Genomic DNA, 24,045 nt, shown 5'->3' on the forward strand with positions numbered 1-24,045 from the left:
ATTTTACTAATGCAATTATACTGCAGTGTGAAAGCAAGGAAAAAAACTAAGCTTAGTAAAGCTGTTACTGAGGTATTTTTTTGTAAATTTAACTTTTAAAAATTATGATAATTTATTTCAAAGTCTTAGAATCATAGAATCATAGGTCTTTAGCAACCAAGGCAGAAATATCAGGAAATACATACGCTCTCATTAAACTTTCCATTTTAATTTCAATCTTGCTGCCTACTAGACAAATTCCCCACACTGATGTTGTACTTCCCATTGAGAGATGACAGCTCGTAAAAAGATAACATATCCTTCAAAAACCTCTAAAATGCTTGGCCTGCATCCTTATTTTAAACCACTCCACCAATGGACTCACCAATGGTTACATCTGAAGAGCTGTGCGTTTCCAGGAAGCTGTTGAGATGATGCCATGTTTTGGGGATCCAGTCAATGATTTTGATGAGTTCATTATTGCGTATGCTCCTTTCTATTTCAGTCTCAATCAGTTTCCTTCTCAGGTATCTGCCCAAGAAACCTTTGACAGGCTCTGTGTGATTAGCACACAGCACCCACCTGGGTAGAAAGGATAAATGTCAAGAAGCAATGAATAGCAAATACCTCATTTCCTCTTACACAGATGAAGGTAGTGTCATAAGCTTCTGCGTCTTGTTAGTTAGCAGGTATATAAAGCTGCTCCAATAAATCACATTATTGCCCACTGCTGCAACAAAATCATTACAGGTTTCAGCAGGAATTCAAGACTGCTGAAGACAAATGGAATGCAAGAATGCAATCGTCTTCAGCAACTTGCTAGAGATGCCAGAACGCATCTTATTTCTTTCACCACTCCCCAACATCATTCAGAGACCCATCAATACAGGAGAGATGCAGAAGCTAAAACAGTTTGCTGTGGTAAAACACAAGATCAATGTTTGTCAAAGAGCTGGGCTGAGAAGCAGCGAGCTGTGCAAACACAGCCACAGTAAATACAGAGTGAATGTACCTGAAATTGTGATGCAGCTCCAGATTTGGTGAAGAAGAAACTCCCTGGTTCATGGTTCCGATAATATAGGGACTGCAAAGAGAAAAGTAGTAGGTGTTTTTGAGAGACAATCCATTCAGATATTCAGAGAATATTCTTTCTTTTTATCTGCACTAGACCAATTTTAGACGAGTCACTGGATGTATTGTAGTCTTAGATTTAATATATTTCTGAGGTGCCCTTTTTTAATATTTATTCTTGTATGATTTCTCCACATATTTGTAGCTTACTAGTAGGCATCTGTAATAAAGAAACAAATGAAGAAACCCTGTCTTCATGTTCCTCATAATTTTGCAGTAGGCTTAGAGTTTTAATTTCAGAAACCAGTGAATTGCTACTCTAAGACATAGCATGCAGTGATTTTATGAAGGTAAGTCCCTATGATGGCACTTTTACAGCAGAAATAGCCAATGTTATACGCCAGTAAAAGTTCCAGAAAACACTATTTTTATTCTTGCTTGGCAATAAAGGACAGTCAGCAAACTTCATACTTCTGCACTGCTACAGGAAAACTGTAGGAAGTGCAAGTCCGCCAGATATACAGCTGATTCTGCATGGCATGGGTCATGGGTTCACATATATCCCAAATTCCACTATTGTAAAGTGCGTCTCTTCTTACTCTCCCATAAGCTGTCCTCATGGTACTAATGAGCTTATATGATCTGACAGAGTGAAAGGGAAAAGAGCCTAACTCAGTCAAGCATTTAAGTACATTCTTAAATTCTGTGGTACATTTACATCTTACTGAGATGTATGGGACCCATATAAATAAAGTGAAGCAGACACCTAAGTACTTGGCTGAAGAGGGTTAACATTATTCAAGCACTTCAGGGCTTTGCTAACAGCCTGTGGGAGTCTAAGTTTCCACGGGGACATATTATTTTGCAAAATAACAAACCACTTTTACTGTTTTATTTGCAGAAGGCATGTGAAAGGGGAGAGAAAAGCTAGTACCTACCATTTATTATATTTACAGTTGAGGAAACCATTGAAGATGTCACTTAGTGAACTGATGTGGTGGAGGTTATCAAGAATTATGACCACAGGGAGGTCAGCACCATTGTTGTCAGCACTGCATTGCTCAGCTAGATTTGCTAGGTATTGTCGCAGATCCTTCAGCAGAATTAACAACAAAAAAAAAAAATCCAGAAAAGATTAACCCAATTAAATCATAGATATAATTTCAGTGGAAAAGATTTTCAGAAAGATAGAGGCTCCTGCAGAGTTTCCCCACTGTGGATCATTCAGCTGGATCAGCACATGCAGGAAGACCTGCTTCTTAGATAGGGCAATGCTGAAGCCACAGGGTAGGAAAAACAAAGGCACTAAATATATGGCAAGTGACCGAATAATACACATTCCTGTTTGGTGGATACTTTCCTTAGATATCCACTGGTAAAATTTCTTCTTTCAGAGGAAAATATGTTGCAACAAAATATGCCATTTCCAATGGGCTGAGATACTCACATTAACTGTTGGACCTCCATTCATAGGAATGCCACGTTTATATACCAAAACCCCCCCAACAAATTATCACACAATTTAGGCATGTTGAACTGCTCCTTCAGATATCTGCTTTCATCACTCTCCCTGAAAATCTGTTTGACCTTCTGGGGATACTATATCACACCTCATAATAAAATTTATTGTGTAGATTTTTTTTTTTCTGTCAGCTATCTGTCTGGCTGCCGTTTAGTGCTGGAGTAAAAGAGAACTTTCTATAAGCAAAACATTTCACATTTTTCTCAACACTTTCTTGCCCTTGAGGGTCTGGGCTATTCAAGTTTTACATCTGTATCTCTAGAGGTATCTAATTTTGTAAGTGTTGGGAATGCTCAATATTATAGACAAAGTTCCTACTGCTGTTTTATTTTCTAGATCAGGGATAACAGAATCTTTTTTTCTTTGATGGGAACATGCAATCTTTTTTTATTTCAAGAAGGATTTTTTTTTGCCTTTTTATGATCAGGTGTCTCTAGGGGAACATCATGGGTTTCTTCCATGGAACAGCATCATCTGTATTATTCAAACACACTTGGTATTTGACAATGCTGGTTTTTCTTTCTTACAACAAACTCAAAAGTTCTATATAAATCCTAATAGAAACAAAAGAAAAGGGAAAAAAAAAACCCTAAAACCAAAAACCCAAACAAAGACCACATACAACAAGCAATTTGCAAGAAATCCAAAAGCTTGTTCTTTGGTGGGAAAAATTTCATTATAAATCCGTATGGCGTAACAATAAAACATAGACACATCCCCTGCCAAAGTAAATGGCATCACAAATCCTCTGTATAAAGACAGTGAAAAGTGGTGTTTTTACTAGAATGGTCCTCTTGCCCCTTCGGGATCTGTATGGTCTTCCTTCTTATATTATGTTAATATTCATCATGTTCTGTGCAAATCAGAAAGCTCTGGGCAAAACCTTTCATTTCCTTTTCCCTGTCTACCAAAGCTAGGAGTATGCCCAATTTAGGACAGCATGTGAATAATATTATCTGTGGCTAGCACAGTAGCCATGCTAGAAGCCTGATAATCTGAGCTACGTAAATCACTGTGAATGTGACATGATGCACGAGGCAATTTTAGTATGGTCAGCTTCCTGACTGATGCACACCAGAAACCGTAGCAGCAATTGTATTTATCCAGTGCTGACTAAGAAGCTGAACCGAAGACAGTAATTCAAAAGCCCCATGCTGAATTCTTTGCTAACGATAGGCTGCTATTATCACTGCAAAAGAGCAAATTATACTAGTATTACTATATATCCAACCTTGCTGACAGAGGAATTACAGACACTCCAAGAATTTAATTTATAAAGGAATTTGACTCTGCATCTGTCTTTAAGGTGGGTTTCCTCAAGTGAGGGAAAATTCAGACTTCCTTCACAGCACTTCAATGGTTTGTTTAGAACAGAAGAATCTGGTCCCTCTTTATCATTCAGACTGGAGACTGAATTCTTGTAGGAAAAAATGCTGAGCAACAAAACAGTATGCCAATTAATAAGATCTGCTTTGCATCATCGCTGCAAATTGGACAATAGATTGTCTTTTCAGCTGTAACTTACCTTGCTTGACTTGTGATCTACGTTAAAAGTTGCAATTGCATCCTCAGTTTTTTTTCTGCCAGATTTAGTTATAATATATTCAGCCAGCCTATTAGCTAAATAGGTCTTTCCTGTGCCACTGGGTCCCGACAGAATAATTCTGCGATGCTCCATCAGTAAATTAAAGTACCGCTGGGTAATTGGCTTAGGAATTAATGTGTCAAACACAAAACTGTCCAAACTGTTTTCTTCCACTCCTGTGAACAAAAGAAAAGAAAAATGGCCTGTCTTCATCCTTTCTGAGGTAGGTAAAGATTTGGCCCAGCACCTAACGGCATCAGTGCCATGCTCAAAGCAAGGTAAGATACTTCTGCCTAGATCAAATTCCTATAAAGATCTTCATTGCTGTAGAAATGCTTATATCCTTCCACAGGGCCAAAAAATTCAGCAGTGGTAGCGGGACAAGATGGGTGGGAGAGATGAAATCCAAGTAAATGTGAAGGGAAGGCTCAGCGAGACAAAGATGTATGTTTCAGGCACTACTGGCAACCATGACAAAAAAAAGGTCAAAGTGACAGCCAGAAAGGTTGCTGGTTGTCACATCAATGTATGCATAGTGCTTCTGAAGGCCCCTCCTCCCCTCCAATAGCAAATCCCTAAAGCTTTTGAAATGTATTGATTTTTTCCTGCGGAACTGGGTAAGGCATAAATATTTCTCATCACAATCTCTGTTTTGGGGTTGTTTTTTTTGCCACTATTCAGAAATTTGTACTTTGCCATGATTTCACAGACCAACAGAGAATGACAGAGATGTTCTTATTTGTCTCAAAATGCCCCACTGTGTTAGGTATTTTACAATGTCATACAGAGAGTTTATGTGATAAATGAGTCCTTAAACTGGAGATAAAATACAGAAAGGTCAGGTGTAAGAAAAAAAAAAAGAGGGATGGGGAATGCAGTGAAGAACTTTACAGTATCTGCGAAAATATTCTTGGGGTTTTACCTTTCAGGTTCACAGTGATAACATTATTATCTCCAACCAGATATCCGCAAGGCAGCAGTTCAGGCACTTCTAGGCTGTGGGCTCTAGTTACATCCCCTATACAATAGCTAGCAATGCTGTCAGAGCTTAAACCCAGGCTAGTAGTTGGATCCACTCGGAAAATGTATTCCTGAAATTATATGAAAACATAATACATAAAAATAAAAATGGTGATGGAATGAAAGCAGTTTGTAAAATATTTTGATACAGGTGAAGTCATTTAACAAGGACATTCTCGCAGTCACATTCAAGAGAGAACTGCCTACAATCATGAAAAAAGTACAGCAACATTAAGAAAAAAGTTTAATACTGGTGTTAGCTATATGTCAGAAAAACAAGAAAAAGCAAAAACTTGGCAAGAAAACCCAAAGAATACAGAATTTTTCTTACATGAAGAAGAAAACTGGATTTATACTTGATCTAATTTTTCACTGTCTTACCTTAAAGAGACGTCTGATTACACCATCTAAAATGTCCCATTTTGTTTTTCCACTGACTCCAATTGATCCTATCAGATATGCACGTGGTTTTTGATCCTGCAAAGAGAGATTTTTGGAAACTGGACTAAAAATAGTAGTAATTAGTTTTCTATGAAGATTCATAATTTTCCCAATTAAGAAAAATAATATTATTTAGAATGTGATGTTACAACTTTGTTAATAACCTCTGTGCCAGAAATAGGTATGGATGATATTACTTTGGTACACCTTTATAAGGAGGGAAATACAGTATGTGATTCTGCTCTCAGATTCTATCTGTATTTATAAAGAGCCAAATATAAATAAAAGTTCCATTGTATTTATAATTTTTGTGTAATACAGAACATGAAAACACAACCATGCAATTCCAAATTGATTACCTCAGCAGCACTTTCGTAGTTGCACCCTAAGGGGTTCAAGGCATAGATCTAATTTATAATGATTTTTAAATGGAGATAGCAAGTCCCAGAACGTCTTACTACTAATTAAACTGAGAATTGGTAGTGTCTGAGCCACCACAAAGGCAGAAGGATGCCATATGACATTAGTCTACAGAGACTGCCTAACTGTATTGAGCATGGACGACAGAGAAGAGAGCTGCTCTCTTTAGGATATTTCTCTCCAATTTCTGGCTGAAAATACTGAAATAAGTCGAGCTACTGTATTGCAAGATTTGCCTGAGCTATAATTCTGCACCCAGACCTTTGTGTAATGAATTTACCTTGGCTCGACTATAGCCCTTGTTTATAGTGACTAAAATTTTCACGCTGTGACCTTCTTTGTGGAGTGCTCCATCACCGACATCATCCAACAAAATATCTACAGTAAAAGAAAGTAAGGAAAGTGATCGACCTGACAAACCACATCAGTTATGTTCACATCATCAGTTCAGTGTTTGTTCAAAGGGTTTGTCAGTTAAAATGAAAGGCTGCCATCACAACAACTTGCATTCATTTTAATCTGTACTTATTCCTAATTCGCCTTTTCTGTTGGAGATTAAAAAAGTTACAATTTGTCAATTTTTTAAGCAATATTAGGAGCTTTAATCACGTAGAAATGAATTGCAAAACCATAAATAAATAAATTCCTGCATTGTAGTCTTGCCTTTGCTTTTCTTCTTGGAACTTGTTCAAAATCACCATACGTCCATAAAGTAATGTTGTTTAAAATCTAAATTAAGTTTATATCTTTAAACACTCATTGTGCCCTTTAGAATGCTGTAAGGAGAAAAGCAACAAATCTTTGCACTGACATTTTTGCTGCTAAGTAAAATAGCATTTTAATTTCTCTTTCCAGCTGATTTCTTTACCTTCTGTACACGTGGCATGGATAGTCTTTTTTACCCCCACAACACAGGTTTACAAACAGATATCCATTAGGAAAACCACTTTGCAGTCCTCCAGAATATGGCACTCTGTATTCAGCCATTCCCCTAAGAAAAGGTTTCATTTTTCTTGGAGGTAAAGAGTGATTCCGATCTGCTCTGTGCCTCTGCTTCTGCCTCCTCACTAACTCCCAAAATGAGAAAGCAGAAGGATGTATTTCTTACTGAAGGTTGAGCATGCAGCTTTTTTTGCGAGGGATAAAACTGCTGCCTTCCTCTAGAAGTTCTCTCAGAGATTTTACTGCGAGACATTTAAACTGACTATCAAATTAGGAGAGAATATGGATTTGCATTTTCTTCAAAGGCCAGCACAGTAATCCACCTCCTTAAATTCTGCTTGTTCTTATTGTGGTGATTGAAGAAAAGCATCAACTTCATGTCACAGTCTGCACAAGGTCAGATTTCACCCAAATTAAATGAGGTGCCAGTAAGATTCAGTCACTTGCTCAAAGCAAAACAAAAAAAAACTTATGAATATGACTGCAATGAATGTATTAAAAAATAAGTCCTCATGCGAAATGTTTGACAGCTTACATCCTGATCTAGAAAACAGATTCTGTTGTTGGGGTTTTTTATTTTTTATTTTTTTTTTAAAATTGATAGAACAAAGAAGCATTTTTGTTGTGCACTTAAAGAAATCCATGCTTGTTTTGCTCCCGGCAGCTACTTTTTCTGTGTCACCAACACTGACTTTTTTACTTCACTTGTATTTCAGCACATTTGGTAAATCTAAAGAGCTTCCCTAATGTCATAGTTCATCTGAGGGCAATTTAGAATATATCTGATCCCCCTGTGAAATTTTTCAATCTCTAAATGACCCTCATGTAGCCTTTTAAATATGTTTTTCTGTAAGTCTTTAGGAATGAGGCACCACTCCCTGGCTAGGAAAAAATTCCACTTTCTACAGAGAACTCTCTCTCTCACTGACACAAGGGGCTGAGAAGATGCCCAGGAGGGTCTGATGTCACGGTGGTACTATCTGCTTTAATTAGCTCCTGCCAGGCCTCCTCCTTAGGTGCACTACGGTGGCTCTGGCTCACTTCTCGTCTGAGCTCCGGTACTCTTTTCATTGGACATTACAGGCAGAGTCTTGTACTGCTCCTTGTTTGCTGCTCTTTACTTCAGTGACTGACTGAAATACAGGTGTCTATGACCACCGAGCCCCTCCCCAGTTTGTCACTCACACCTATCTGGAGGAGATGTCCAGACCCTTAGGAAGGGGCAATGGATAGCTTTGGTCATTTCCAGATGACCAAGGTCATTTGGAGACACTGGTCTCCCAGAAAGTGCCACGGTATTTTTTAATATGATGAGCCAAAGTCCCCATTCTCTCTCTCAGCTTAGTCCCCAGTATGATTAACCTCTCCATATCTCAGGGACCTTTTTCAGTAGTACTCCAGCTGCTGCAGAAATCCCACAAGACTTGGTGGGAAGCTGTCACCCTTCCAAGTTTTCTGGCACGGCGACAAAATGATACCCACAATGATCAAAAAGGCTGTATTCATAATCAGATGAAATCCTCCACTCCTCATTAGGTACACTTATTTCTCTAATTTCTTGTAACCAAAATTAATTACTTTGCATGCTGGAAAAACATTTAGAACCAGTAACACAGAAAATTATATAATTTTATTTTTTTTCTGTATCTAGGCAGTTAAAGCCAAGTGACAAAGTGCTAATAGCTGCTGTTCATGAAAGAGATTCTACAATTACCATTTTGAAAAAAATATATTCTGCTTTATATCTTTTTTGATGTGTGTGAATGTGCGAGCAGGAACCATAGTCAAACTTTTTCTCCCTGTTTTTGCAACATTTCATTATACACTGAGGCCCAGCTCAGGTTTATCCATTCTAAAAGTTAAACCTAGCAAAAAAGTAGGCTGGAATGTAAATAAAAAATACACCAATTTTCATATAAAATCTGATATTAACCAGAAGAAATATTCAAATACCCATGTAATCAATGACTGGCAGGATAATACAACTAACTGCCAATCCAAATTATAGTCAGGCAGTTTGGCACATTCCCAGCTGTACTCTTGCAGAGACTCTTTCTACAATTATTAGCCACATTTTTATTGCTTTCAGAGACTGTATTATACTTTCTGTGGAGTCTATGCTAATGAGTGCTGCTTCGCTTCTGCTCTGCTCCTGGTTCTAATGTTAGAGACAGCACTTCTCTTTCTTGGCTACATTATGAAAACAAGTGTAGAAGGCTTGTTATCATAAACTCTGTGGCATGGAAAATAATCAAATGTTAATGTTCAGGATGTGGACCAAAGTTCTGCTTGCTTTCTCTCATTCACAAAAGACAATGAGAGTGCTTAATAAGCCAGGCGGGGTTTGGCTTCTGTGACACATGGTGACTTGGTCCAGCAGGCTAACTAGCTATACCACATTAAAAAAATGTAAGGGATAAAGCTAACCGAGATCACCTTCTGTCCCAGCTGCAAATACGAAATGACATTAAGGGAGCTAACTGAATGACAAAAGACCTGTAAACAGAAAAAGAAAGTTTCATGTACTATGCTCATATTTGTCCCATAGAGACAAGAGAATATGTTTATACAGTTGTTAAGTATATTGCAACAGATATTGTCCTTTTCAAACAAATTATAAACTAGATGATGAAAGAGTAGTTAGAAGACCAATGGGGTAGGTAGTATCACAGTTAGCAGTAAAGCAAACATCATGACCAATCTGTTACTATTATTTAGAGCCTTCTAAAAGCTACATCTTCAGAAATGACTGCCAGCATTCTTCCTTGTGTCCATTAGTGAATGTATATCTGATGTTTACCTGAGTGATATGAGGAGTTTTAATTTTCAGGCATGCTTCTTACATATGGCATTAAGAGGGTAAAAATAATAACTTTTTACTAACTGCTGAGGGATGCATGTGCCCAAAATATGTTTACCTGATGTAGTGGATTCTGTGATGTTTAAATTGTTCAGAGAAAGTCCTAGTGACTGCCGTGATGAAGAAGATGAGGCGCTACTTGAAGACTCTGATGACGGCCGGGCAGGCTTTCCAGTATTTCCAGTCTCTGCCTTTAAACGATCATTTTCAGCTTTCAATATCTCGATTTCATTCTATCTCAAAAGAAATCAGCATAAAAACACAGGAGGTTATTCTTTCAGTAAACTGCTGGGGGTGGCTATTCTGGTGCTTGCTGTTTGCATGCAAGAGCTAACTGGTTTACGACTGCCACAGCAGCATGTGGTACTATATATCACAAGTATGACCTGGTCAGTGAAAACTGGATTGCCTTCACTTCTGAAATGAAGGGGAAAAAAACCCTATGAACTTGTTTTAGCTTTTGCCTCAAGACAGTTCCTAAACAACATAAATTTCAAGCTTCTGTGTCTCTTGTACAGTTGACCATAATACAAATATGGTGTGAATTTTCCCAGGTGTCTCCAGTTTTATAAGCCACTTTTTGCTGTCAGATATCTTAGGTAACAGTCAGTTAAGGAAGTTATTGTTAAGGTCTTAGACATGTCAATGTTTCTAAAGTCACAGAAAATTATTACTGAGTGCAAAATTTGAGAAGTAACTTCACAGAGGAGAAATAAAATTAAAAATGGACTATTAGAAATTGATAGTTTTTAACAGTTTTGTAACCCTTCTTGCTATCAGGTAAGACTTTTTGATATTCAAACATGGGATTGTTCACATAATAGCCAGCAAACCCTCTTTGATGAAAACATACAGTGACAGATGAATCAGAACAACTAGGATTATTTTTTTAGCTAAATCCTCTGTGGTGCCAAGTGATTACTGAATGTACAATAATAAAATGAAAACTTAGCCTGAGAACAGCCTGGTACCAGCTAAATCTAGCTTTCAGTCGCTTCACGAAGCACATTACAAAGCAACTGCTTATTCTGGCAGATGTTTTTGCACATCAATTTAGATTCCGCATTCACTAATACTCTGCTAAAAGTCCTATTCTTTTATGAAGGTTGTACAGCTACATTATACAAGTAAAAACATAAGGGATAGCATCACCAAAAACTCTGCAGCAGCTACAGAAAGATTAGATCATATAGACAAAGGTGAGGAGATGGTGAAAGGGAAGGGACAAACCAGCAAAACAGTGACAGAAGGAAATAGATGAACACACCAGTTTAGCCTGGGGTCAAAACAGGAGCTACGGTGAAAAGAGACACACAATCTCCAACTACTCTGCAATGTACGCTGATTAATTACACAACTCTTAGCAGTCTCCCTTTCAGCTGAGCTTTTTAAGGTGCTTTGAATACACACAGTATTCATGCGTCATTCCCACCAATCCTACTTTTTCCCCTTAGCAGTCCTCACCAACTCTCCTAAAGAGAGTTTGTCACAGAGTTTGGCAACTCCAAGGTGGCTGCCTGTCCTTTTGGGAAAACTTCAAAAGCAATGGTGATTACCAGCGACAACATCTGAACTACTCGCCTCTGCCCAGCTTTGGTGACATTCAGACTTTGGAGGCCTCTGACTACAGCAGACTCACACAAAATCACAAAATGGTAGGGGTTGGAAGGGACCTCTGTGAGTCATCTAGTCCAACCCACCTGCCAAAGCAGGGTCACCTACAGCTGGCTGCACAGGACCTTGTCCAGGCAGGTCTTGAATATCTCCAGAGAAGGAGACTCCACCACCTCCCTGGGCAGCCTGTTCCAGTGCTCCGTCACCCTCAGAGGGAAGAAGTTCTTCCTCATGTTCAGACGGAACTTCCTATGCTTCAATTTGTGCCCATTGCCCCTTGTCCTGTCGCTGGGCACCACTGAAAAGAGTTTGGCCCCATCCTCCTGACACCCACCCTTCAGACATTTATAAGCATATATTTGGTCCCCTCTCAGCCTTCTCTTCTTCAGGCTGAACAAGCCCAGCTCCCTCAGCCTCTCCTCGTAGGAGAGATGCTCCGGTCCCCCCACCATCCTCGTAGCCCTCCACTGGACTCTCTCCAGTAGCTCCTCATCTTTCTTGAACTGGGGAGCCCAGAACTGGACAGAGTACTCCAGATGGGGCCTCACTAGGGCAGTGTAGAGGGAGAGGAGAACCTCCCTCGACCTGCTGGCCACACTCTTCCTAATGCATCCCAGGATCCCATTAGCTTTCTTGGCAGTCAGGGCACACTGCTGGCTCATGGTCAACTTGTAGTCCACCAGGACACCCAGGTGCCTCTCCACAGAGCTGCACTCCAGCAGGTCCACCCCAAGCCTGTACTGATGCATGGGGCTGTTTCTCCTCAGGTGCAGGACCCTGCACTTGCCCTTGTTGAACTTCGTCAGGTTCCTCTCTGCCCAACTTTCCAGCCTGTCCAGGTCACGCTGAATGGCAGCACAGCCTTCTGGTGTATCTACCACTCCTCCCAGTTTTGTGTCGTCAGCAAACTTGTTGAGGGTACAGTCTAACTCTTCATCCAGGTCATTGATGAAGAAGTTAAACAAGACTGTTTACCTGGTTTAGGCACTTATATCCCGGTGTAAGACTGTAATCAGCTGATAAACCTTCACGTGCTGTTCTCCACCATTGCAATTAACTGTATTATATCCCTTATAGTTCCTAAAAAGTGGCTCCAGATCAAATACTTATGTTTGGACAACTGAAACCTTTATTTATGGACCAGTTCTTGATTATTCTTCTCCCTAATCAAAGTTCAGCCAAACATCCCATAGCAATGTGGCACCCAGTGGTGTGAGCACCTGGGAGGATGGCAGCTATCATAGATATTTAAAGGTGAGGCTGAGACTGCTATAGGCATGACATAAACAAAGAGGTCTAGAAAAGGCAGCAAGCACACCAAATCCGATAGTTATGAAACCAGTCACTGTGGACATCTATACAAGAGTGCCTACAGGTGCAGCTGACCTAAGCTCCCAGCACAGAGCAATTCAGCTCACAAGCCACCGGGGCTGGATTCAGCTGCATAAATGTGGGTTTCCAGTGACATTGTACACATGCTCTTCCATGGGTGGAATGCTAAACCTACAGGTCCTGTGGAGATGTAAACACCTAAGGTTGGTTCAAATGGTAACAGGTTCCTATGCTCAAACAACTCAATTTCAGCTTCGGTACCTATCTTAGGATGATTTTAGGATAGCTCTCTAGGCCCCAGTACTGCAGAAATAAAATTCAATTGACTACAACAGGAGTTTATCACCTAGCTCATACCTATACATCTAAATGTAGCTGTCCTAGTCTCAGCCTGAATCCTCACACTATAGCGTTGATTCTGTTTCCCAAATACAGGTTTCTAGTGCCTTCAGGGATGTCCTAAGCATCTCACCTGTCAGTCCAGAAGGATCCAGGTCTACTGAAGGACCTATGTCATACTGTGTGGATGTTGTAGATACTTCTGGGCACCCAACATGATACTAGACACTTGTATGTGGGCAACAGAGCTGAGTACCACAAAGCTCCATGCTCCACTGAAGAACACTGCCATTCTTTCTGCACTCTTTCGTTCTCATGACAGGGAAAGTCTTCTGATGAAAAATGTGTTCAGGAAGGATTTGGAGCAGTGTCACAAAATAATGTAGTGAAATTTTAGTGATGCTGGATACAATAATTTAGTTCAATTTTACATACTTTGCTTTGGCAAGGCATGACTGGGTTAGGAATCAGAAATGATAAGGGAGTGTGCACATATATCCCCGCCCCCAACATAGCCCAAGGATTTAAAGCTCTGTAGAAATCCCTTCTTGATCTGATTTTCTGTCATGTTGTTTTCCCCAGTAATAGGGTTTAGATAACAAACTTTGGGCAGGGATTATGTCTCCTTCCATATCTGTTAAACACATTTTAGCTATTAACATAAATGCTAAGAATATCATTATTATGAGGTGAACACTTATCATACCCATCCTTTGGAAGTGCTGTCAATCTGGCAATTTACTTTGAATCAACATTTTTTTTGGCACGTGAAACAAAGTACTGGGAAAGGAAATACAGCTGGCATCCCTTTGGTGTGCACCCCTGTCATCACTTCAGCTACTGCACTGACCTGCATGCGGTTCATGGCTTCCCGAATCTGATCCAGATGGTGGGCAGAGCTGAGGGCTTCAAGACGAATGTCCGTTAATTTTAGCTCTTTCTCCCTCAGCTCACTCTTTAGCTGAAGAATTATTTCAGCTTCTGCCTCTGTGCACTCACAGATCCTAAAGAGGAGCAGGAAACAGGCAGGAGATTAAAGGAAGGTCCTCCCCCCTAAAGCAGTGTCATTACTAAGTACTGAAGTACAGAAAATGCTTCCTGCTGGTGAAACCTATGAGTGAAGAAAGAATCTTTTCAAAGAAACATGAAAAGGCTCAAATTGCAAATTCAAAAAGGAAAAAAGCCCTCACCAGATAAAATGATCAGCTTGCTTTATACCTTTCCAGTTTAGTTAGATAGTTCACTATGGTGAAAAAAAGTTGTGAAAAACTTTTCAGAAATATTTTTTTTCTGTGTATTTTCCATTGGTTTTAATTTGATTTTATATCTGCATCATTCCTTTGGTGCAATGTTATGATTTTCCTGAGTAGCAACAGTTAGAACTGAAGTATGCTGATTAAAATGCACAACAGATATTTATTATTTTTTAGGCACCAAGAGTTTTCTTTGTTTTGAACAGTACACAAAGAGACAGTCCTTGACTTCATGATCTAGAAGATTTTGATCTGTAATGGTTTTGATTTATGATGGTTGACATGTGCCTATAGTTTGCCATTTGGTAATGTTTGGTGGCTGAAAGAACACATTTGGGTTTTATTTTTCTTTCTTAGAGACTAGATTAAAAATAATCACCGTGATTATTTTTCACAAGCATTAATTTTAAGGGAAGAAACTATTATGTTGTGAGAAAAGATCAAAATGTGACTGGCCCAACAACCCAGAACTGTCCAGTTCTCATGGCAGACTGTTTTGCCTCTCTGTGTCATCATCAGACCTAGATCTACTGCATAATAGAACCAGTAGAAAATAAAACACTGAATTTTGGCTACGTACTTACACTAAGCAATATTTTCAGTCAATTCACTAAATGTTATTTGTGGTTCATTACTGTCACTGTAAATAGTTAATATTTGCAGAACAATTTAAATATGAAAAATATTTTATAATAATAAGTAGTATTATTGTGACTATTACTACTAATATACAAACAAGAAACAGAGGTCAACATTTAATTGCCAGAATGCATGCAAATGCATTTTGGGAAAGAAGATGCAGCACTCTCCAGGTCAGCAGTTGGGAATACAACTCCATGCCCCGCATTCAATTTTACCGGGATCTATGCTTGTAGACCACGTGACCGTTTTGCCTTTTCTTTGGTGCCCAGACTAGAGATGACCTGCATACACACGTATTAGACAGATGCAATTGGAAGAAAGTAAAGGTAATGGTTTAGAATATGAGACTCTGGTCAAGAAAATATATAAAGAAAGCATCAGCAAAGGGAAGATGAAGAAGTTCATGGCAAATAAAAAAATATGGCAAATTGAAGAAGGAAAATAATGAATACCATTCACAACATGCACAAATATTTTAAATGTGAGTAAAAATGAATAAAGGCATATACTAGGATGTTTCTCCAAATATTATGACACAGTTCTTGGTTTAATGTGCCCACACCTATGCTAGCCAAATAAGAAATGAAATTTTATTTACATGCATATATTATCTCATACAACAACTTGGACAACTGGGAAATCACGTATCCATTTGTTGGTTATTTTCTTTTTGGCTTTTTTGCAGTATATCTTGAGAAGGGATGGACAAAAAGACCTTGGCAAGCCCGCTTTAAAGAAGGTAAAAATGAAGGCGAAAGCAGGGCTACAGTTCTGGAAGAAACAGGAAGAAGATGTCTAGACTGGTAACACAAGCAGAATACAGGCAGAAAGTATGAACTGAATCTTCTTTGTAGATTCCAGACCTTTTCCACACTCAGCTCCTACAACTGTAAAATTACATGAGGAGATGAGGCTTCACGAAAAGGAAGAAAAACAAAAAGATAAGTTAGCGTTCCTGAGAAGTTACAGAAAGAAGCTCAGAGAACTAATCAGACTTCAGACAAATGCTCAAAATAGTTAGAAAGAAAGAGTTTTACTTTTCTTTCTTGTTACAATCTCAGGATTTTCAAATCAGTAGGTTGCTTTGGGTAGGAGTAAGTCAGTCATGATCTTTGCACAGAGGCTGCTGACAATCATGAAAAGTCTTGAAGGTGACAGTCACCAATGGAAAACTGAGTCTCCCAAAGAAAGTAACATTATCAATATAACAGACTAAGAATTTAATCTAAATACATATATTTTACGTGACCTCTCTGTGGAAGGGATCTATGTTATCCTGTGTAGAAAGGCCACAACAATAAAAAATGTGATAATATGGTCAGAAAGATCGGTGTTTAAAAATGTTGTGGAGGAAGAACCAGAAGCCTGTGAACTGGACAGAATTTATGAAGTTAAGGCTCAGAGACCAAATAGCCATGGGAAAAGCTTGGGCTGAAAGACTAGATACGTAGTTTTGCCCTAGACAAATTCTGGGAACACCAGTACCTCTAGAGAGAAAGTCAAAGAGACGGAGGAAAAAGCAGGGTTGGAGGAAAGGAAACAGGGTTAGGAAAGCAGATCTGTGAATCATGAGTAGATTATTTTGTAGAAGAAAAGTGTTTTGTTTAAGTTCAGGCACTTTTACTAGTGATTTTTAAGTTAATAACAAATCAGACCCAAGGGTGCCAAACATGCAGAAATCCTTCTCCCAGAACATACATATACCTGAAACAATAAAACTGTGAGCTTCCTATAAAATGCTCAACAAAACTAAGATCCAGGTGAGTTACTCCTCACCAGTCTGTATGGAATGTGAGGAAAGAAAAACTTTTATTGTGGAAGGGTTTCTTTTGTGTGAATATTTGCTGTCAAACTCCTAAATCTAGTATATAAAAATCATTAGAGTCTAAAATGCTAGCCATAAAAGGCACCTAACACAGAGAAATTCTATTCTAAAGCTCAGTAATTCATCATGAGACTATAATTTCCCGGGTGCTTGAAGGAAGAGCTTTTCAATTAGGACAAGGAAGGTAAGGCAGGCATCAGTAGTATGCACTTTCTGGTTCAAAGAGGTTGATATCTCCCAACTGGAAAAAGTTATGAGTTTATCAGAATGAAAAAAAAATTAGGTAGAAGAATATGAATGGAAGCTGAGAACTCCGTAAGAAGAATATATTAGACAATACAAAAAAATAATGAAGAAATGGGACAGCTTTTGACTGATAACTTGTTCTCAGTCCTGACATCATAAAAATGGTGATTTGAATAAAAAATAGAGAGTAAAATGGCGCAAAAAAAATCCAAGCTGAAAAAAGAGGGGAAATAGACCAAAAAATTACATAAATTAGTAGCTACAGAGTAGAGAAGGTAATAACAGAAGGAATAAGTATCTTACTGAAATTCATAGCTACCTGGAAAATGAAAAGACAGTTTTAGTGTGTCGTGAAGAAAGGAAACTGTAGCGTTTGGCCTTTACTAAGTGGATATGATAAAGTTGTTATTGGTGCAGGGAGAGCACAGTATCACCTTTTGGATACGCATTTAGAAAGAAGTTTGTACTTCTAGGGGATTTTGGATAAAGGCTGCAAAAGGAGGAGAGAATGACCTAAGAAAGAGCTGCTGGAAAAGTATTGTGTAAATGGAGGGAAGCTCACAAGAAATCTGGCAAATGGATGGAGCATGAGATTAAAAGATCACGGCTGTTGGCACTGGTTTCTGAACTTCAAATGGCCACACTTGAGGAGGTCTGTTTCACAGTCCACCCCACTTGGGAAGAAAGATTTGCCAAGAGAGACACTTACGCAGATGCTGACTGTGATGGTTTCATTGATGTTGCCTCACACTCTCCTGAGCTGTGGGGCAATTTGGGTGATGAAGGAAGAGAGGAGTCTGTCAGCTCTTCTATATCCGAATGTGAGGAAGGAGGCTTGGTGGACTTCTTCTTTCCAAAGGCCTGTTTGAAAGAGCTTCTTAGCTGGAAAACAAACATAGAGCAAGATTGTTGTCCTCCTCATGGCAATTTGTGTGCAGCTCATGTTTCGAAGAGTTAGTTTGCAGATGCCATCCTAGCCACTGCCTGATGTCAGTATACAGAAGCAAGGTATTAACATATGCAACACAGTATCTCTGAAAACATGATACAGTGCTTTGTTTTGACTTTATTAATCCAGCGCAGCGCAAACGTAATGCTATGGAAAAAGTGCAGGACCGAGTGGTACAGCTATGGGAGAGGGGTGCTCATTTAAAACCATTAAGCCCCAGTGGAATCCCATTCCCATGGCATTCCCTTCAAGGGCTGGCTTTAAATAACCACTTTGCATCTAGTACAGGCAGAACCTGCTGTTACTAAATGCTGATATACAAAGAAAAAAAAACAACCCACAAGTCCAATTTACTGGGTTTGCCAATTTATTTTGCCCATTAAAAATTTGAATGGTCAAACTATGCAAATGCTATAGTTTGGATCGCAAGTGAGAGGATTTAAGCTGGGACATGAGGCTTGCTTGGTTGTACTGCTGAGAAGAATGTTAGCTGAAAGGGATATACTCTTTGCTGCAGTTTCCTTTAGAACCGTAAGCTCTCTGAAAGTACAAGCATTGCCTTTTCCCTCTAGAAGCTCTTATCCAGTATTGAAAAGGGACAGAATAGCCAAAGAGCCATTTATTTCAGGAGACAAGATGACAACAGTTCTGTCTGCGGTGAATTTTAATTAGCCCATTCATTGATACCTCTTTCTAAATACAGAAGTTTTTCATCTTCGGAAAAATGAGGTTGGTTTTTGTTTTTATTTTCAGAAAGTTGTTTTGATTAAAATTGTATAGAACTCAAAGACAAGCTGGTTCCTTTATAAAAAATGAGGTATTCAAATGTTTTATTTTCATGATAGAATCGGAGAGAGGGGAGTGTGACCACGTATCAGAAAAATATTATTTAAGTCCTTTCCAGCTCGTGACATCTAACGAGAAAGAAATGGATTTTGGCTACACTCCCCCTTTCTGTAGTTTAAACTTTGAGATTAAAATGAATAGAGAATAACTGAGAAGACATACAGGATAATCTGTTTTTAGAAGGTATAAAAGCCTACTGCCAAAATAAACAGCAATCATGCCAAGATAGGGTTCTTTATAGATGCATGCCAAATTTTCCATGGTTTATATTCACCTCACTTCCTCTAGAGTTCACCTTGCAGAAACATGAAAGAGTGTGGAATTACAAATCAAGGGAATGAAGGCTGATCAGTATTTTAAAACAAATGTTTACGCAGGTAATATTTTTAAAACAACAAAAACGTATTTTCCAATTATTTACCGAAAGAATTTGATTAAAAACTTAGTACTATGTGGTATTAGTGTGTTCCAGCTGAGAAGCATCTTAATCTTTTTAAATGCTGTACTACTTTTACATGAGAATTTTTAACAGATTTCAACTCCCTTCATAGATGTGTAGCATATTCAAGTCAAGCCTTTGAATCAAACTTCAACTGAAGAAAAATCTAACAGGGTTTTAATGTGGCCCGGAGATGGTTTTGGCCACAACAGCTATTTTAAGGTTTTTTTGTTTTGGTTTTGTTTTTAAATTATCCTGATTTATTCAAATAATTCACCACTGATATTCAATATATTTAGGTTGCTGATAGTGTCACAGTATGGATACACGTGAATTGCTTCGTATCCATCTGGCCCCACAAGAATATTGTAGATGAAATGGGCCATTATGCTACTCGGGCACTAGGAAGTAACATAATAGCTAAGATACAAGTTTAAACCTGCTGAGCACTTACCCAGTTTTTCTTTTTCTTTTTCTTGGAGTCCGCGTCATTACCGCTGCCAATGCTTGAATGGCTTGTAGCGCTGTTGATGCTGGAAACACTTTCTGAAGAATGTTGCCGCCTTATACGTAAATCTAAGAAAAGAAAATACAATAATTCAATACAAAAATCATTCTTGTATTTATGTAGTATCTTCCTCCTCAAAGAGAGCCTAGACAAATATAAATGGCATTGATTCTGACAGTGGCTTGGATTCAAGCTATTGCACCCTGTGAGGAACCACATGGGAGTCAATGGTGATGCATACAATTAGGCTAACACTTAGGAGCTTCTCCAAACTGGGGTCTTATTGGCATGAAGGCGATGACCCTGCACAGCAATATATGCAGGCATAACCTCATATCTAAGCAGTTTTTGTTACAGATGGATGACTTGATTTATTACTATCATGTGTACTACAGTTCTGAGTAGTAAAGAGACTGGACTTGCAGCAGGCCTAATCAGCGTTCAGATGCAAGCTTCTAATATACCATGATGGAAATAAGCAGGCAGAAGTAATTAAAAACAATTGAAACAAAATAACCAAGAAGTAGAGAACATTAGACATGACTGGTGAGGCTTTTGAGTTTCAATTTCTTAGAAGTCTCTGATAACTGTATCTTAATCACTGGAAAATATTCTTGCAGAACATACCCACTAATATCAAGGGAGATTACATTTTAGATTTTTTTTTTACTTCCTGTAAGTTAGCTTTGCTATATTTCAGTCATGCTATGAAATGACCTTAGGGCAAATATCTAAATAATGACCTCTTCAAAGAAAGATCAATGACATTTTTTTTCTTCAAGTAATTCCTTTGCTGTTGTTTATCAACAGGCACTTCTGAAGTATGTATTTATGACGTGATGTCTGCCTAACTGCAATGAGAAACTAATTCAGAATTTAAAATGTCTGCTTTCCTGCACTGATTTAGCACTTCATGGAGGAGCTGAGCTGCTGTCAGTCCATCTTTTAACAATGAGTACGGCAGTTTTTGGAGCTACATCTTACGCTGTATTTCCAAGGTATAACCATGTTTCGCCATAAGACTTCACTAGTGTCTTGGGCGTACTTCAATGCACAACTGCAGCAACAGGGTTAACTATTGACACCCAGCAGTCGATTGCTGGCCACCCAGCTTTGAGAAGACAAGGCTCCAGGAACTAACTCTGGGGCAAACAGGAAATTCATGCAAGGTTTTCAGCTCTGGAAATACCACAAGTATGCCTACCGTGCACTGCAGAATGTGCTGGCCCCTGCAACAGAGTCCCCAAAACAACAGAAAAGTAGTGACTTGGCTTTTTTTCTGGGGAGAAACTCTGCATTTATTTTAATAGTAACAAAAACATACCTTTGTGGGTATGATCGGGACCATTCAGGGCTCCTTGAATAGCAGCTTGGGCAGCAGAATTCTGGGCTTTCAGCATCTCAATGGTTTCCCTTAGCTCTATAAGCTCAGATTCCTGTGGGAAGAGCAAAGTGAGACCAAAATATATGGCACAATAACAATGTTTGTGTAAGCTAAAAAAAAAGACAAGTCAAGAGTGGTGAAACAGAAGTTCATGGGACTGCTTGGGTGAACACAAGGGCAGCAACTAAGTAGAACGCATATTTTCTCACCAAAGATATTAAACTCAATTAATGTATTCTTTTGCACTTGTTCTATATAAAGTGTTCTCATATTTTTAAAGGAGAACAAAACATTTTTAATAAAGACTAATCTAAAAAGGGTCTCAATTGAATATTCTTTATAATGTTAAGAGAAACCCAAGAATTTTATTGCGAAAGACAATAAAACTATTTGATTTACATTTTTTAGTATGTGAGGCTACTGTTTAATGGATGAATCTCAACCTGAATTTGTGCATTTTTCAAAAGATTTAACTTGCTAAATAATAATTCAATTTGAAAACCTCTGTTTAATAGTAACTGTCCTGCAAGTTGAAGCAAAATTATTCCACTTGCGTGAAGGAAGTTCTGTATTAGAATGCACAGTCAATTTTAACTATAAAATAGATTTTATTACTGCTATATTAAACCTGCCCTTCAGCCTGTGTTTATATAATGAGGATTAAAAGAATTTAAACTCAACAATACAGAAAAGAAGAGAAGGAAAAGAACGTGTTCCGAATCTCTTGGAAAAGAAGCTTGGAGATGATCTCTTTCAATGTCACTGCTTAACCTCTTCTGGAAAGAAAACCTTCTGAGCAAAGTTATATACTTTGTAAAATAGTCAAAAATTTTGGTTTTAAGAAAGTTCCATTGTGTTTTTTTGATTAAGATGAAAAAAAAAGCAAGCAATACAAGTATTTTCTATCCGGTTCACAATGAGTCTTACCATATTTCAACTGTTGATACTCAACCAGACTGTGAAACGTTGTTTTTAGAGACATCTACACTGACTCCAATGGTGACTAATAGCTCACTGACATACAGTTTCTTTCACAGTTTGGCTCAGCGAGGCCTTTTCTTCTACAAAATATGGTTCAAAACGAATAAGGGCAGAATGTTACAGAAGTTCAACCCTGGAAGGTGCTAAGCAGCTTCTTAATCCTGAGCTTGGTACAAAGGCTCACATTAAATTTACTATCTATCAGGTTTAGATTTTTTTCCCCATTAGTCAAAACAGCACAGTGAAAACCAAAACTGTTTTCTCATGAATAGGATACCCAGCCTGTATTAACACTCTGAATAGAGTCATTTTTCTCTACTTAAAGTTCTTCCCTTCCCATAACTCTATTATTCTGACAATGCTGGCAGGCTGGAATGAAGCACTCCAGCAGGTTATGATCAGTCTTTGTTATGGGATCTTTCAGTATGGATTAAACCTAGTCGCGTATGTTTTAATTAAAATCTGGAAACAGATTTTATCTTCCAACTATTCTGTGGTACTGTCTGCATAAACCTGATGCTGCACAGTTTAATTCTCCTGGAGCTTTATGAAGATTTGATCGCAATGGCCATTAAATAAAGATCTGTCTGTCTTATTGTGGCAGCTGTCCCTGTTTCCTTTCAGTGTTTTTTAAACAAGACTCTAATATAATCTGCTGACTGTTTTCCACATTAAAGCATCTGCTTTGGTAAATGTACCTTTTGTTCAGCCGTCATTGTTAGACTTTGCAATCGGCCGGTCATATTTCCCAAGCTTTTTTCAAAAGCAGCTACTAAATGAGCCTGTGAAAGAAAAAGAAGACAACATTCGTTGTGACAATGGGTCTTCAATGCACTTTGCAACTTTCAAGAATATACAGAATGTTTCATATGTTTTGATTGAACAAACAGTATCTGGAGTCTGTGAAACCCAGCACCCCCACTCTTGGCTTTGTCCCGGATCTATATTTTTTTCTCCAAGCCCATCTTCTCCAGCTCTTTTCTGTTAGTTTTAAACTCAGACTGAGCTAAGTTGGATAGGTGAAGTAGCCAAGTGAGCCCAGTGTTCCTAAGGCTTCTTTGGCCCCCAAGGACATTAGCTTAGGGATCTCTGCCTGGAAATGAATTATGGATTTAATGCCCTGCTTTGAGGTTACTGATATATTGGCCAAAAGAAGCCTGGTCCCAGATAGAAATCCAGGAACAATTATTTTCAGTTATTGAACATTTCAACACAGGAATTCAAGTACTTTATCTCAAAAGGTAAGTTTTAACCTCAGAACTAAAACACTCCAGAGGAATCATGAGATTCAAACAAAAAATATCAATTAGTTTTATAAAAAGTCATAACTTAGTCTATTCATCTTATATTGATTATGTATGTGTGTGTGTTGCATGTAGAAAAGTCATTTAAAACATATATAGAATATTATTTATACATGTGTGCAAATGTATAAGTAAATCAATAATAATAATCAATAATCAATAAAAAACCAAAATACAATCCTGAAAATTGGAAATTCTACTTCTCAATAAGAAAAGCAATAAAGTTGAAACTGATTAAAAGATTTTAAAAAATTAAAGCTTCATTTTATTTTCTAACAACATTCACCCTATACTCTATGCAAGCAAAATTTATACAGACAATACATCAACTCTTCATTGGTTCTGACATTGAGCTTTGTAGGCAAAGAAGGGCAAGTCATCATAAAGAAACCAACAAGCTAAGCCAGCTTGCACAACCAAGGGAAAGTGAGAATTTAATTTTTATGAAATGCCATAAAATTCCATCCACTCGTTTCAAAACACCAAATAGTAAACGCAGAAGGAAATACTTATTTTCTCCTTACCATCTCAAAAGCGGTAATA

General features: G+C 38.3%; 1 protein-coding gene across 14 annotated transcripts in view; it reads right to left on the reverse strand.

Moving 5' to 3' along the window:
- The window catches only part of NAV3 (neuron navigator 3), a 563,756-nt gene that overhangs the window by 8,234 nt on the left and 531,477 nt on the right, over positions 1-24,045 (reverse strand). For all 14 annotated transcript variants that reach the window (XM_075427918.1, XM_075427911.1, XM_075427912.1 and 11 more), the window contains 13 exons: positions 22,897-22,980; positions 21,158-21,269; positions 19,780-19,901; positions 17,801-17,973; positions 13,976-14,129; positions 9,899-10,073; positions 6,319-6,416; positions 5,559-5,654; positions 5,080-5,248; positions 4,098-4,333; positions 1,989-2,143; positions 992-1,063; positions 365-561 (listed from right to left, as the gene is read on the reverse strand). In XM_075427918.1, coding sequence (XP_075284033.1) covers positions 365-561; positions 992-1,063; positions 1,989-2,143; positions 4,098-4,333; positions 5,080-5,248; positions 5,559-5,654; positions 6,319-6,416; positions 9,899-10,073; positions 13,976-14,129; positions 17,801-17,973; positions 19,780-19,901; positions 21,158-21,269; positions 22,897-22,980 — 1,843 coding nt within the window. The remainder of the gene's footprint in view (positions 1-364; positions 562-991; positions 1,064-1,988; positions 2,144-4,097; positions 4,334-5,079; positions 5,249-5,558; positions 5,655-6,318; positions 6,417-9,898; positions 10,074-13,975; positions 14,130-17,800; positions 17,974-19,779; positions 19,902-21,157; positions 21,270-22,896; positions 22,981-24,045) is intronic.

Source organism: Opisthocomus hoazin, chromosome 8, assembly GCF_030867145.1.
Source record: "Opisthocomus hoazin isolate bOpiHoa1 chromosome 8, bOpiHoa1.hap1, whole genome shotgun sequence".
NCBI lineage: Eukaryota > Metazoa > Chordata > Aves > Opisthocomiformes > Opisthocomidae > Opisthocomus > Opisthocomus hoazin.